A 15,902-nucleotide genomic window follows, 5' to 3' on the forward strand; every position below is an offset into this window, starting at 1 on the left:
TCTACGAAATGTCAGAAAACGGAAATATGGTTAATTTGGAGACACATGGGGTTTGACTGTGCCTTGTTTGTTTGTTTTTTAGAATCGCAAGAATAGGGACAGTGATTTTTTGTGTAAAAAAATTGCTTTTTCTGTTTCAGAAAATCTTGAATTCAATTTCAGCATGTCAGAAAACGGAAATTCTGTTTCCCCATAGACTTTGTGTACATAAAAAATTAACGATTCCGTTTCCCCATTCAGTAGCACTAATAAACGCAACACTTGCGCTGGTCAAAATTTGTACTGCCACTGTACCAACAACGCAGTAGAATCCGCTCTAATTGGATCTATGCGGGTATACAAAATATTTTGACAAACACATTTAACATGAATAAATCCTCACCTTTCACATTTTAAGCATTATTACGGTTGAATGAAATTTTAAGATACTTTTGGGGTTGTTTTTGGACATCGTTTTGAGCAGTCAACAATTTTGTTCTATCCGCCATTTTGGATCTCGAGATCGTGCTGTGACACTAATGTAGAGAGCAGCAACACACGATCTGCATGTACATGTTATGGAGGTGCCGTGGCCGAGTGGTCTAAGGCGCCTGACTATACATGGAAAGTCCTGGGTTCGATCCCAGGCCGCGGCACCTATGCCCGTGAGCAAGGCATTTAATCTACAATGCTCTTTTATCCTGCTTTCAAATAAATGGAAATGCTATGTGCATTATTGGTAAATAGGTGTGCACTTGTTTAAAAAAAAATATATATATCTGAAACTGAAATGTGCAATGCTATGCAACAGGGAAAAAGTACATGGGGGCTCGGGGCGATTTTTCCCCGAAATGCCCTAAAGAGCCCTGGAAAACTAAAATGGAGCCCCTGAAATTCATATAGGGTCCAATGTAAACTTTAACACAAATTAGGATATTTGGGCTAGTGAGCTCAAAATAGCTCTGGAAAATAAATTATTAATTTTTTCCCTGCTATGCAATAAACACAGAATTTCAATACAAACAATTACAATGGGCTGTGTACACGAAAAGGGAACCTTTTAAATTTGGGTTTGAGACAGATAATTTGTGTTCCTTTTGTAAAAAAGAAGTTGAGTCTTACCAACATTTATTTTTTTATTGTCCTGAGGTTAGGCGATTATGAGAAGAGATGAGTCAAATATTTCAACTGAATGAACTTGGCAGTGACAGTTGGAAAGCAATTTTCATGGGGATATCTGGAAATATTACAAGAGTAACTTAAATAAACTATATTATATTCTTAATTAAGTATATTATTTTTAGTTCAAGAAAACGGAATATTGCCAACCGTACAGAAAGTATAGAGATACGGAATATCAAATAGCGTTCAAATAAGGGAAGCCGGGGGTGCACTTAAGGAAATGGGAACAAATCAATGCATACATGTACCTTTCTTAATACTATATGGATGTATTGGTTGCTTCATTTTGTTTCTGTTTTGTTTTGTTTATTTCTTCAAATACAGATAGTTGTGCCAGAGCAGGATGCATCGTGTGTGGGTGTACGTGTGTAGATGGATGTGTGAGTTTTTTGACGGGGAAGAGGGGGGGGGGGGGAGCTATGGGTGGTGTTGAGTTTGAAGTGAGCTTGTATGAGTGTCTGGGGAGAGAGAGATTGGGGGGGGGAGGAGGTATTGGGGTAAGGTGAGTGTGTAGGGACGTTTAGGATAATTACCTTCCTCTAATCAACCTTTGAAATAGTATTTTACCCTTTTTTTTATTCTTGTACAATTGATATGTTCAAAAGAGATTATTTCTATTCTATTCAGGGAAAAAAAGTATTTTTTAAAATCTTTTATTGATATGGGTTTTCCCCTCTGCTTTCACATCGTTATAGAAGACAAATTTGGCAGTTTATACTTCATTTGTAATCATTTTAAAAATATTTGTAATCTCATTGATATTGATATATTTATTTGTTTGATTGATTGTTTATTTATTGTATACATGCAAAGAATCTTTATTTATATCAATTGCGATAGTAAACTTATTGATTTGAAAGAGGAAGAAAATGAAATATTATTCAAAACAAAAAATGTTTTCAATATGGCAGATCAACCGTACCCCGCCGGCGCGGCTGGGAAGAGCCAGGGTGAGGGGTACAATCGACTGTGATGGAGTGAAGAGCTGTCACGATGTGTGGATTGTCGTGATTGTAGTGAAGTGAGATCATGTTTTGGCCATTTAATATTCATATTTTGTTGAGATTTTGTAGTTATTTCTGATACTGTTGTGTGTATTCTGAAGAAAAATATGTTTTCCTTGATTTTCAGTTTGAAATGCCACTTTCCGTTTCAAAAGGCCATTTCTGTGAATTCCGTCCGTTTTCCGCAATCGCGTAAAATCACTGTCCCTACAAGAAAAATTTGCTGATGGTGACGCCGCGCTGCTATCTTGGTGTTTGTCATGGTGAAACAATTGCACAATCTTTGGGCTGATACAGTGTTATGAATCCCTGGCTGAGGGATTATTGTATAAATGGATTACAGTTTTGAATGCAATATAGGGTTACTCATTGTAACATTTTCAATCTGTTTAAATGATTTAAAGGGAATACACGCGAGAGATGTGACACAAAGTTAAAAAAAGTCATTTCCGTCTTAAACTATATACTGTATTTTAGAATAAAGTATGAACCAAGTTCTTACATGTGTTTGAATTATATACCCCTGACAGACTTGGCATATTTTAGAGAGGAAAAGGATTTGCCCCGGGTTTGTCCTATCCTCGGTAAATTTTGGTACAGTACTTGATTCTAAGTTGTTTTTTGTATGATTGCTTATGTTTGCAGAGGTTATTAAAGAGATGGTAAAATAAATGCTTGTGTGAAGGAAACCCCCAAAATGATTGAAATGGTGAACGGTATATAGTCAGATATGGATCTATGTTTTGTTTTTTTTTTGGTTTTTTAGAACTTTATTTCATCTTCTTAATGAACAACAAGTACATTTGAAACTCATTTGTTTTCAATTATGATTTTATGTGTGAATTTAAAAAGATTTCCTTTACTTTTTTTAATTTCTATTTATCAGATGAAATTAGTAGTGACTCCCTTGAAGTCAGATTTGATGAAATCTATGACATTGATAATGTAAGTAATGGTATACAATGGCCGTCAGCAATCTTTTGAGTGTAATTACACTTGACTCTATACTCAGGACCAGGACAATTGGCCGAGGCAGAAGAATTGATTTACAGTCATTTTTTTTCGTTCTGGCTACGAGTGCAAAGTTGAATGTAATGTATTGTGAAAGATTGCTGAGTGGGTCTGAACTTTTATTTTTTTTCTTCATAATTCACATATATGTACCTGCAAACTGTTCATATTACAATGGAAATTCATCCTGACAGCTTTGGTTTCAATTGAAGTGGAAAAAATTAAAAGAAAATTATTTATGAAAGTTTTATGAAAATCCTTAATAGAATAAGGGATTTTAATATGAGTGTCTAAAGTTGAGCTTTCATGACGTCACAGGTGGACAGCTCCTCCATAATATACATTATGTGATATAAACCCTCAGAAATGCCATTTTCTAAAAAAGAAAAATCAAAGTGATAGTGCAGTGCGCATATCAAGCACGTCAACTCATATCCCCATCCATAATGGAACCATTTTTATCAATCATAAATATGGAAATGACATTATATATTAGAGAGCTGCTCATATATAACATCACAAATTATAAAATGTAAAAAAATCATAACTGTCTTATTCTTTGAATTTTTATCAGACCATTTCTAATATTTTTTGTAATGTTTCTGATTTTATTAAAACCAATATTGTCAGGATAAACTTCACATTTATAATTCTTATTTTTGGAAAAAGAATGGAATCTACACGTTCATATTTTTTGAAAATGTTTATGTAGTCTTGGAGAGGAATTATTCCTATTTGGGGAAAGTTCGTAGAAATCTGTACCTATTTCTTGTTTGCCAGAGTTGGCAGTTATGGATTCAGTTTCCAGTTTCTAAGAAATGCATATGAAGGAAAATAGTAGAAAAAGGGATGATGCTTTGATCTTTGAAGAGATACCCAATTGTATAATGGATGGCACACAAGTGACTTGATTCAGTTACATAAAAGAGAAGTAAAATTCAAAATGAAAAGTTTTGGGATTACAAAAAAATTAGCTTTGTATTTACCAGTGTGTTGTTCATGACATGTTATGTTATTAGGGTTCACATATTCCATGATTCTTTAATTGGCAGTGTGAGTACATACTTGATGACTGGTTAGGCAAGGCATACTCAAACTTTCTGGGAATGTTGCTGCTATTGTTTTCTTATAAGTTGCTTGATACAATTGTATCAAATTATTTTATTTCAGAGGGAACTTGAAATTATTATTCAATAAAAGTCAGAAGTAATAAATCTGCTGTTATGATCGGGGCCGCCAGATTCACCTCACACTCGCATCAATTATCCCTCCTCCCTCCGCTTTGCATACATTTTAATATGAATCATTCTTTGTTGTTTATAATCTTTAGTGGGACCAGGACATGACTGTTGGATTTACATCATCAGTAACTGCAAGTGTGAACAACTATTGTATGGATTCAAGTAACTTTGCCTCCTGTCAGATATCTGCATACAATGAGTAAGTTGTAAAAGCCTTGTTCAGATGTATTGTCTTGATGAAGAATGAAATGAAAAATTAATTTAATCCCAGAAATTAGGAAAGGAAAGATGAGATTTCATCCATCAAATAGATCAGGAAAAGTGAGTGTGTAATGTCATCAGCTACACTTCATTGTATTCTATCAATATCATGCTTATTACTGTTTCCAGATAAAAAAAAACAAAACAAAAAAGGGCATTTTGCTTGCAAGTTTTAATCAATTTCACAATACTGTTTTCCTTTTTATTCTGTTATTGATTATCAAATCTAAAGTTTGCTTTGTGTGAATCTTGCCTTTAAATGCACATAAAGATTGGATTTGTTACAAGCCAATATGTTGTTCTTTATGTCTAGATTATCATAGAAATTGTATGTAAAGATAATTGAAAGTGACTTAAATTTTTGATATAAAGATGTGACCTAAATAAAAAAAATATGCCTCAATTATTACAAAAAAGTTTTAAGACAGTGCATTTTGATTTGAGAATTGTATTTCTGTTTATATATCCAAATTAAGACTGGTATTTTTCTGCTGTGTTTTAATAGTTTGGTTTAGTTGAAGGTCACAGTCTACCAATTCAGGAAGTGGGAGGAATATTTGATAGGGCAAATATTCTCAAAATAGTTTCTGTATGAGTGCTGCTTTGAATAAAAGATGAATACATGTAAGTTACACAGTATGGATATTTGCTTGAAGAGGACTTGTTCACTCATAGTATGTGAATGGAATAATGGGTAACTCAGACATACTTGGATGACAATTATATTTAAAGTTTGAAGAATTAGTGGACTGATCCATATTGTATCCATTTTAGAACTACATGTAGTCTTGACAACTTTGGATACATACATTTGGTCATATGGGATCTGCAATTAGGTCATTCAGATCGTTTACTACCGTAATTCCATAATAATTGAGCGGTATATATACATTGTATGTTCTTGTTGTGTTGATGAATTGTTTATTTTTATGGCAAGGCATCTATCTGAGATACAAATGAAAAATTACCTTTCATAGTTGATATTCTAGCAGGACAAGAACTCTTTTTGAAGGGTTCATGTACTTTTATATAAGAGTATAGAATGGGGAACATTACAAAAGGACTTCATGAAATGCAATGTCATTAAGAGGGACATTGATGCAAATCACAAGGGCATCAGAGTTACATGAAGGCCTTTATTTAAAGGTGTAATGCCCTGCCCAAATAAATAACTACTGACAAGTAACTAAATAATTAAATTATAAATATCTCCTACACTGTATGTGAGACAACTGTCTAATGTAATGTTTACTTATACAGTATGTACTATGCTGTAATAATTCCAATCTGGTAAAATGCTGGTATGCCCACATAAGTGAAATACATGTAGGTGAGGGCTTTTCTAGACCACAGGTACTTAATTTACTTCTTTTTAATTTTTTCTGATATCTCAGGTATGATCTTCATAAATTTATAAAAGTAGTATTCTTCATACAAGTACTACACGTAGATCACTCATTCATGCTGTATCCCCCCTTCCCCTAATTCTCAAAAGGAGAATGTTGTACCAATTGCACTACTGATAGCTACATGTATATATCTACAAAAAAAGGATTACCCTGATAGATAAACAATAATGTTTTTATATATATATCATTTCCTACATGTGTGTCTACTTCTATTTATTGCATGTGTATGTAGTTCAGTAGTAAAAGAGGAAGAGGGATTAACTATTCACCCTGTATTTGCCATCTGAAGATGACACTTTTTATAGTGCATTGGATCATTAAACAGCCTCAGGGATGTATACTGTACATCCAGTGGACCAGAATCACTCAAGCATGGTATAATTTGTCAAAGCATAGTATCTCCCTGTGTTTGTGTTATAAGTGGTAGTATATTGTACACTCCATTATTACATGAAGCGCATGCATACAGAGTTGCATGTACATTGTGAGTAGGCTACTGTCTATTGTAATGATAGACAATAGACTACTATTTACATTTTCTACTCGTCAAGCAGGATGAACAAGGAGGTGCTGCTGGAAGAGAGAGGCAGAAGGTGGGAAGTTAAAGCCCTCAGTGCAATAAACATGAAGAAAAAAAAAGAAGAGGGGGGATATGAAAAAAATGTGAATTGAGAGGGCTGGGTGTTGAAAATGGCCGGGGGGGGGGGGTGGGCCACTTACGTTGACGAGTGGATACCATGCGCGACCAAAAAAACACGTAAAAAGGATGTCTTTTTCACGATAGGGCACGTTACGTACGTAACGTGATAAGGGTGTCAAAAACACAAAAATAATGAAAAAAGGGTATCTATTTCGCTAGGAAAATTACGTGTTTAGGGTCGAAATTGTCGGGATGATAAAACAAAATTAAAATGTTTTATAAAGGATGTCCTTTTTGCCCCAACACTTCGTGCTCACAGTCCGATTTGCGCGAGGTGTAGATGGTGGGGTCGTACTAAACCAAATAAGATAAAGCCTACGACCGAAGGACCCGTAACAATAAAACATTCCTGTACTTGTTTAGGGGTTCATTTCAGGGAGTATTTGCCAAGAGTATCGTTTTGTTTCCAATACTTGTTTAAGGTAGAGTTTCACACGCCAATACTTGTTAAGGGGTGCATTTTCAGAATATGGAAATTACGTGTTTAGGGTGCTTTTCCAGACCCCATGGTCGCGCATGGTATCCACTCGTGAATGGAAGTGGCCCCCCCCCCCCCCGGGGAAAATGGCAGACAACACCTTTAGTTCAACACCACCCCCTATCAAATTACCCAGGCATCACCTCAGAGGTTGAATTAAATAATAAAACAGTATTCATTTGTAGGCCAAAAGCCGGGGAGGGGGGGCATATAAAATGATTTTTTTTTTTAAGATTGGGCACGTCAAGTATGTTACGTTATAAGGGTGTCAAAAAAAAAACCCTGAAAAAAGGGTATATTTTGCTAGGAAAGCTACATACGTGGTTATGGTCAAATTTGCGAGGGTAAAAAAGAATGAAATGCTTTATATAAAGGATGTACTTTTTGCCCCAACACTACATGTACATGTACATGTTTATAATCCGATTTGGGAGGTGGGATGGTACAAAACCCAATGTAAAAAAGGTAAAGCCGAAGTCCGTGTTCAGGTACATGTACATGTGACGTAACAATTTAAATATCGCTGGTCATGTACTTGTTCAGGAAATACTTATCAAGGGTACTAGTTTTGAATACTTGTCAAGGGTAAGGTTTCAAAGGGCCAATACTTGTTAAGGGATGCATATTCAGAATATGGAAAATACTTGTTTAGGGTGCTTTTTGAAACCCATGGTTGCACCTGGTATCCACTTGTCAATGGAAGTACCACCCCCACCCCCCCCCCCCCGGGGCCAAAAGGATACTTCTAAAAGTCAGTATATACTTTATTCTACATAAACCCAAATGGATTATAATGCATAAAATGAATAAAATTGGATGATTCATAAAATACAATAAAATTTACAATGTACAGGCATGGAGTTCCACGGAGCTACATGATGTGTAATAAAATAATAATCCTCAGACTTTACTCATAATTCTTGTGTTGGAAATTTGCATAGATGCATGTAAAACATTGACAATACTGATCACTGATCATGATTAATGAAATGTTGGATTGTGATACAGTAAAAGCATGGTTCTATTCATTGTATGCTTTGCTGAAAGAACTCTGTTGGGTGAGCATGTGTGGGGGTGTTTAATTATTGATAGATTAATCATCGAGAGTGCATATATGTACACAGACGCCCTTTACAAGGCTTGTGTATGCTTGATATTCGTCAATCATACTCATACATGCACTCATTCATTGAGCATTCAGTTTTAGTTTATTGTTCTTTTTCCAATTTATTTCTTGATTGTCTTTATCACATTTGAAACATTTTCTATGGTGATTTTGAGGTTTATTTTTAATAGCGTGAAATATTATAGACGTGCATATACAGTGTACATGTAGCTGTAGCATTTAAGCTAGTCCATCAATTAAGTTATTTACCTACATGTTGCACATTGATCATTTAGCAAATATGTGTATTGCATGCTACTACATGTATATTGTTAACTATAGTTTCTCTGTTTGTTTTGAAGATAATTATTAACATGTAGAATATGGTTGAAATGGAAAGGATAGTTTTAAACTTTGTGAGGATTGTATTTTTCCTAAAGCTAGTCTACCGATTCCAGTTCTAACAGCTTTTTTAGGAATCATTTCCCACAGGTACCTGTTTACCTCACCTGGGTTGAGTTCAGCACAATGTGGGTAAATTTCTTGCTGATCAAAGGAAAACACGTCATGGCTGGGAATCTCTCAAATTGACAGACTAGAGTCTTAACCACTACACCCCCAACTTACAATGTATTGGTCACAAATAAAATGATCAGTGTAATGCTTTAAGTCTCCTTTTTATGATTATGTGATTACTTACTCACTCATGAGTGAGTAGAAACAATCTGAAGAAAGAATATTTTTTGAAATCATTTGGCTTACAGTATCTGGACGTCAAAAAGAAAATAGCATGTCTCAAAAGTTTGATACCTTAATCAAAGAAAATGATGAAGGAATCACCAAAGTTGTGTTACTTCAAAAATAACTTTAAGAAATGAAGACCTATACAAGCTAGCTAATTTATAGCGATCAGCCATGCATAGTTGTCTGCTAAACATGAATATAGCTTTGATAGGAAATCCATGAAAATGCATTTGTCTTGTAGATTTTTTGTAGTAATGTTTTCCTCAAGCATAAAGCTAAATTTGTACTTAATAATGAAATTTATCTTTTAATCAGCAACCTAGTCCAACAGGATTTTAATATAGTTACATACATTGTAAAATGATGATATATGTAAATCATATTTTCTTATATATTTTTCAATCTTTCTGCAGCCCCTTTACCGTTGTACTCTCTGCAAATTCTCCTGAGTATTTCAATGGGGACATCAAAATGACCTTTTACGTAAGGATTCCTGAGGCCGACAGGGCTTCTGACGCCGCCATGGAGTATGTCGTTCCTAAAGCCACAGTTGCAAGTAAGAGCTCTACTATCTGCAGTATTGAGATGGTTTTGTTTTCGTAAATTTTGAAGACCGCTATCATAAAAAAATTACATTTCTGGCCTAAATTTTGACTTCACTATGTTACATATTTAAAGCAAAACTATAATTTACAGTATAGCAAATGTGATTGTGCAGACTCTATATCTGATTTTTGAAATATTTTTTCATATTTTTATTTGGTTTTAAATATTTTGCTACCCCTACCCCACAATGTCACAATACTGTACGCCCATATACCTTCAACATGTTTACACTGTATGAGCTGTATTTTTTTTTCTTCAAATGAAGTATAAAGTTAAAATCTATTTGATTATGGTTTATGGAGACAGAAATATTTAACTGAACTATCAAATTTTTTCTTCTCGAAAAATCAATATCTTGTCTCTTTGTAGCCATTGTGGAGGAGAATGCAGCAGACATCAACAATGCCACTGGCCAGGCACTTGTGTTCATCGGTGACAAGCGCATCATTGCGCTGGACACCGGCCTTGACAAAATCATGATCCCGATCGTCTGCGTGCTCTTTGTCCTTGTTGTGCTCCTGGCCGTCTGTCTGACCTGCATGCAGTGAGTATTATAATGACTGTTCTCATGGTCAAAGTAGTCATGAAACTCATGAAACATGAATCCACATTTGCCGCTCTCCACCCGGGGGATGAATTTGGAAAGAATTTCTTAAATGCTGCAAGGATTGGTGGCAGTCATATGTGCAAAGATGGGAGTTTGCTGAATGCTTTTTTATGTATTTGATAGTACAATGTCTGAATCTGAATTTTGTATTGAACAAAATCTTTTTATATCACGAAAAAATGGAACATAGAATTTCACCACTTATACTAGAATCAAACTTCCACTTGAAATTTCTGCAAAAATCTCAGAGTTGATACGTTTGAGCTTAAACGACTTCAGCATTCTTCTTTGCTTCCATGGTTCAGATATACTGTGTATTGAATGAGAGTGTTTCTTTGACATACATGTAGGAGATGCCTGTAGACACTAACAAATTGCCTACATGTACTTTATGTAAAATCCAAACAAAGTGTTGCTTTTCACTCACAAATGCAAAGTTTGACCTGCATATACATGTATGACATGTTGAACTCCATGTCAAAATCTACAAAACGAGATCCTGACGCATTTTCAGTGTTGAATGATAAGAAAATTACTTCGAATCTCAAATAATGTCGTACTGTTTATTGTAATTCCCATCGAAGCGCTAACTGTCCTTCTGTGTGAATTGTTCTAAGTGGCAGACTGTGTGTGAGATCAGTTAAATGTTACTACCCTTGTTTTCAGGTCGCGTGGGGAGAAGAAGATCCAAGAGCAGAGACAAAAGCAGTTTGGATCCAAGGGAGATGAAGGGATCACTCTCACAGCCGTCAAGAGCGGTGGATACAGCAGCGAAGATAACAATGGTGAGTATGAATAAAACAGGTAGCTTCCCATTGACTGATGGCTGACCTCTTTGCCTCATGGCAGGAATTGATCTCTTGTTTTCCAAACTATTAAATTACACTGTTGTTTGAACTTTCTTCCCTCAGTGAGCACATTAAAGGTCCCACCTCTCAGAGTTTGAGGAATTTCCATGATTAAGCCAACACAACTTGGAATGGGTTGGAGAAGAAATGAGACCTTGCTATGGTTAGTCCGGAAAACTGCCTCTCCACTTCACTATTTTTTTTTCTTTTGTGGGAGGGAGGAGATTGTTCACATTTTGTGAATTGTGTCTCGCCTCATAAACCAGAGTCAATGTAATCAATTGTAAAAATGTTTCTGTTTCTGTTCATGGTAGCTCCCTAGGAACCCAGCAGGACAGCTCTTTTTGCTGGCAAACATCAAGCTGGTATATAACCAATAGCATAGGAAATGTTTTCCGTCTAAGTTAATCGGGCAGTGGTTTACCTTATTAGATGACAGATATTACTCTTGGGTATTTTTATCAAAGTGGAGGCAATGGCAGAGCTGTGATTTGAACTCACAACCTTGCAATTATGGGTCCAATGCTCTTAAACCACAATCAACCAATCAATTAATATGTATCAGGGCTTAGTGCTATCCTTATCAAACCAATTTTGTGCCTTTGCAGGGTTGCAATGTTCATTTTTCAGGCCTATACTAAAGTGCCGGGTTAATGGACGTTTGTCCTCGCAAAATGCCAAGCATAATTTTTTTCCATGCATGAGTGATCAGGCACTGTACATATATTTCCTGTACATGACATGTGTAAACTCTTCTAACGCAAGAATCTTGGTGCAAGGTTATTAATTGCATGGCAGTTCCGGCAAGCAAGTTATGGCTTATCTGGTGTATTTTGAGTTAAAACATTATCTTATACCTCAGACACATTTGCTCAACGGTGGCCGTGCAGCGAGTTGATAACAGCCGTTTTATCCATTTTTATTTAAACCATGTATATGTAGCTATTACATGTTAATATGTCATAACGGCTGATTTTGACTCGGCTCACGGCCGCCTGAGAGCATATGTTACGATTTAAATTTGAATTTGAATTTCAAATTTCCATCTTATAAAACACCCTTTAATCATTAATATTTCAGTCTATTAATGTCTTTTGTAATTGAAGGACCGAAGATCTGCCGTGTGATATCATTTCAGTCACCATGCTCTTTATCTTGTGTCATTGTAGAAATTAGTATTGTGTGCTTTTTTAATCCACTATTTCTCTCTTTTGCATTAATAACTTCCAGCGAAACAAGGTAATTTGATTCTGAACATTTCAAGAATTGTAAACAATAATATAATGTGCTATTCATTGCACTTTGCATACTATACCAATGGGACATTTCTGCCAAACTGTAATACTAGCTATGTTATATGGGCTTTTACATGTAGCTGGTATCATTCAACATTCAATTGATACAATTACTAGTTTGTTCAAATATCATGTTGAATTGTACACACTGTACCTCATCTATGTACCTCTACACTGTATGTAATCTTTTTTTTCATCCATGTTGTACTGTCCTCTGTTGATGGTTCAGGGAGATCTTTTCCTTCTCCTTATTATTCTTCACATTTTTTGGGGTCCTTTTTCTGAACTCTTCCTCCTCTTTCTTACCCCCCACCCCACTCACTCCACCCATCTGGCCATTTCTCCTCTTTCCATATTTTTCTTTAGTTTTCTTTCTCATCCTCTTTTTCTTTATCTACATTTTTTTTCTTTCTCCTTATCCTTCTCTTGCTCTCTCTCTTCCTTTTTCTTTTTCTTGTTCTATTGCTCCCTCCCTATCTCCTCTTCTATCTCCATGCCCTGTTCTGTTATTTTCTTCTCTTGTATTTGTTTTGTTTATTCTTTTCTTTTGCAAATCAATTCTCTATGTTTTTCCTCTGTTTTGTATCATATCCCTCTTTCTTTTCTGTCAAAAACTTCTAAAAAATCAACCTCTATCTCTATCTTTTCTTATCTCATTGAAAATTTTCCTAATGTATTTTTTCACTCCTGCCCTGCTCCCTCTTTTTTTCACATAACCTGCCTCTTTTTAAAAAACAATTAGGCCGTTATGATAATATCACCGGGTAAGAATCTTTGTTTGTTTCTAGAGGCTATTTCAGTCACATTGGGGGTGATTGCCGAATTTCTGGGGCTTTATCTTTCATTTCAAGGGCTAGTTTTATTGTTCAATGAGTAATTATGTTGTAAAGGCATAGCCTTTATTCTGCTGTGTGTACATGTAGAATACTAGAATATTGATTTTCTAAATGTTCTTAAATAATGTTTGTGGTAGATATTAGGGCAACCTTAGAAAAGATGGTTACCCAAAAACACTCCTTTTTGTAAATTTAAGGTTTGATATTGGCTGTCATAAGGGTAAAATTACCTGATGCCTTGAGGCTCATGTATTCCCTACATTGTTGGAGTACTGTCATAGGTGGCGGAAGCGGGGGGGACGTGTCCCCCCCTAAATTTGAGGAGGGAGGGACGACGGTCCCCCCCTAAATTTGTTGTTGATAACCCTTTTTTTTTTTTTTTTTTTTTTTTGCTTGTCAATTTATTTTCCTACGTCCCCCCTAAAATTTTTGGGTTGAGAACCTTTTTTTTTTGGGCTTGTCAAAATTTTTTTGGTTGTCCCCTCCTAAGATTTTTGGCTTCCGCCGCCAATGAGTACTGTACAGTGTACCGGTGTGTTTTAAAAAAAGGAAGAAATTAACTTCAAGCCCAGCAAACACTATGCGACACAATTTATGTAATAAATCGCAGTCTGCATTAAATGTGAAAAATCAAAGAAGCAAAATGATTACATTTTTTGTTCGGCATAATGTTAGGAAGAATGAAATCATAATTTTGCTTTGCGCAAGCCCTGTGGTTGGAGTAAAATCCAAATCGGCTTCAAGACACAGCCGATGATGTCATCATTACTGTTTGGAATTGAATTTGTTCTTATTCCTACAGGGAGGCTCTATCTAGACTGAATATCGATTTCACTGGTCCTACCATTGTTCTGAACTCTTGATCGCCAAAATTTTATTGGTTTGAATGTCCATATATTAATGTTATTTACAATTTCTTTGAAATTCTGATCTCAAGAAATCGCATAGTTTGTGCCGTTCTAATTGATGGTAGTACTTACAGATGACATTGTTCATAATCTCAACATTTCCTGTATCTTTGTACATACAGAAGATGTACAAGTCAGTGATAATGTTGCTAAACCGGAAGAAGAAAAAGGTAACCTAAGCAATTGCTTGGTTTTAAACTGTACAGCTACATGTGTATGCCTTGATCTGATCTATTTATACACAGCTTTACATTTTCCATTAAAGGGCATGTATTTGTCAATGTTTGTGTGTTGTTCTGGATTTGTTTGAAAAGTATCAAAAACTATTGTTATATCTCATGCATATAACTATCTATGCCAAAGTGAAACTACTGACTATTTTCTGCTGCATTGGTGTGTGTTACAAACTGAATTTACTGCATATGCAAAAAATATTCTATTGATATTGTTTTGCTAGTACATTCAATTCTTGTTGGATGCAATGTAAGCATTCCAGCAAGGCAAAAACCCAATTTATTTTAAACCTGTAATGAAATATTCAAACATTGTGCTGATGGGCTCCAGATATAATGCCTCATGTAAATGGTTAAGAATCTTCTCTTTTGCCCCTCTGGAATTAATAACTGGGCCAACAGTTTGATATCAATGTACATCATGATCATACCATAGCCATCAACATTTGTGAAATGTTTGCTTTTTGCCGAATGTGGACTCAAAATGATAATAGCGTGATTTATAAACTGCTATTTGCCCGAGGATACAAAGCACTGCTTTAGCCGTGCTGCCATATAGGCACTGAAGCATTCAAGGAATTTCATCCTACCAGCCCGGGTACCCATTCACCTCACCTGGGTTGAGCGCAGCACAATGTGGGTAAATTTCTTGCTAATGGGAGACACGCCATGGCTGGGAATTGAACCATGCCCCTCAGATTGAAAGACAATGCATCTTGGACTTAAAAATGGATTAAAGGGGTGGGGGTGTTTTGATAATATTCTTAATCACTTGTCCTTAATATTTAAAATGTTTAACATATTCTTATTATCAGAAAGTCATCTAATATTTTTAAAGTCATATTGCCAAGCATAAATTAAAAGATATTATGTTTAAGAGTTTAGTGTATTTCCAGATGCTAACTGTGACAGTGATATTAGTGATCTTCTAACTGAAACCCTTTTAATGACTTTTAGTGACTACATACATAATTTGGATGGTTATCTGTCGTAATTAATAGTAAATAGGACTGCGTGATGATGAGTACATGAGAGTGGGGAAAGCGTTGGGGTTAAATACATGTATGTTGGATGTGAGGTACATGTACCATAATTCAAGTGTTGTAAGGTGGGTTGAAGGGCCTGTGTGGTAATGATTTCAATCATTTCTCCGTAAATTTCATACTCATTCACACTCACCAATAAGCTTTATCAGAAACCTGGCATCTTCATTAAAACTAGTTTCCTGTTCATAGAAAAAAATTAAATTTTCCTGAGTATATAAAAGAACATTCAAGAATGCTTCAACCTTTAATACACTTTTAATCAGAAATGTGCATTCCGGAAGCATTTGTGCATGTTGCTGAAGTTTCATAATTTTAATAATGCAATTGCAAATGTATGTGTATTTACGCTTGTGGGTGAATATACAGTTACTTTTTGATACTGTATTTTTTTTTCATTTACTGCAGGCAA

General features: G+C 35.3%; 1 protein-coding gene across 5 annotated transcripts in view; it reads left to right on the plus strand.

Annotated features, from left to right (window-relative positions):
* Positions 1-15,902, plus strand: part of LOC121420377 — a 31,832-nt gene that overhangs the window by 224 nt on the left and 15,706 nt on the right. For 2 of the 5 annotated variants that reach the window (XM_041614987.1, XM_041615012.1), the window contains exons 2-7: positions 3,052-3,110; positions 4,507-4,616; positions 9,528-9,670; positions 10,090-10,264; positions 10,994-11,112; positions 12,406-12,414. In XM_041614987.1, the coding sequence (XP_041470921.1) occupies positions 3,052-3,110; positions 4,507-4,616; positions 9,528-9,670; positions 10,090-10,264; positions 10,994-11,112; positions 12,406-12,414 (615 nt within the window). Of the gene's footprint in view, positions 1-3,051; positions 3,111-4,506; positions 4,617-9,527; positions 9,671-10,089; positions 10,265-10,993; positions 11,113-12,405; positions 12,415-14,336; positions 14,385-15,902 lie in introns of all 5 variants that reach the window. The other 3 variants (XM_041614999.1, XM_041615006.1, XM_041614992.1) reach the window with 3 other exon arrangements.

Source organism: Lytechinus variegatus, chromosome 1, assembly GCF_018143015.1.
Source record: "Lytechinus variegatus isolate NC3 chromosome 1, Lvar_3.0, whole genome shotgun sequence".
Classification (NCBI taxonomy): Eukaryota; Metazoa; Echinodermata; class Echinoidea; order Temnopleuroida; family Toxopneustidae; genus Lytechinus; species Lytechinus variegatus.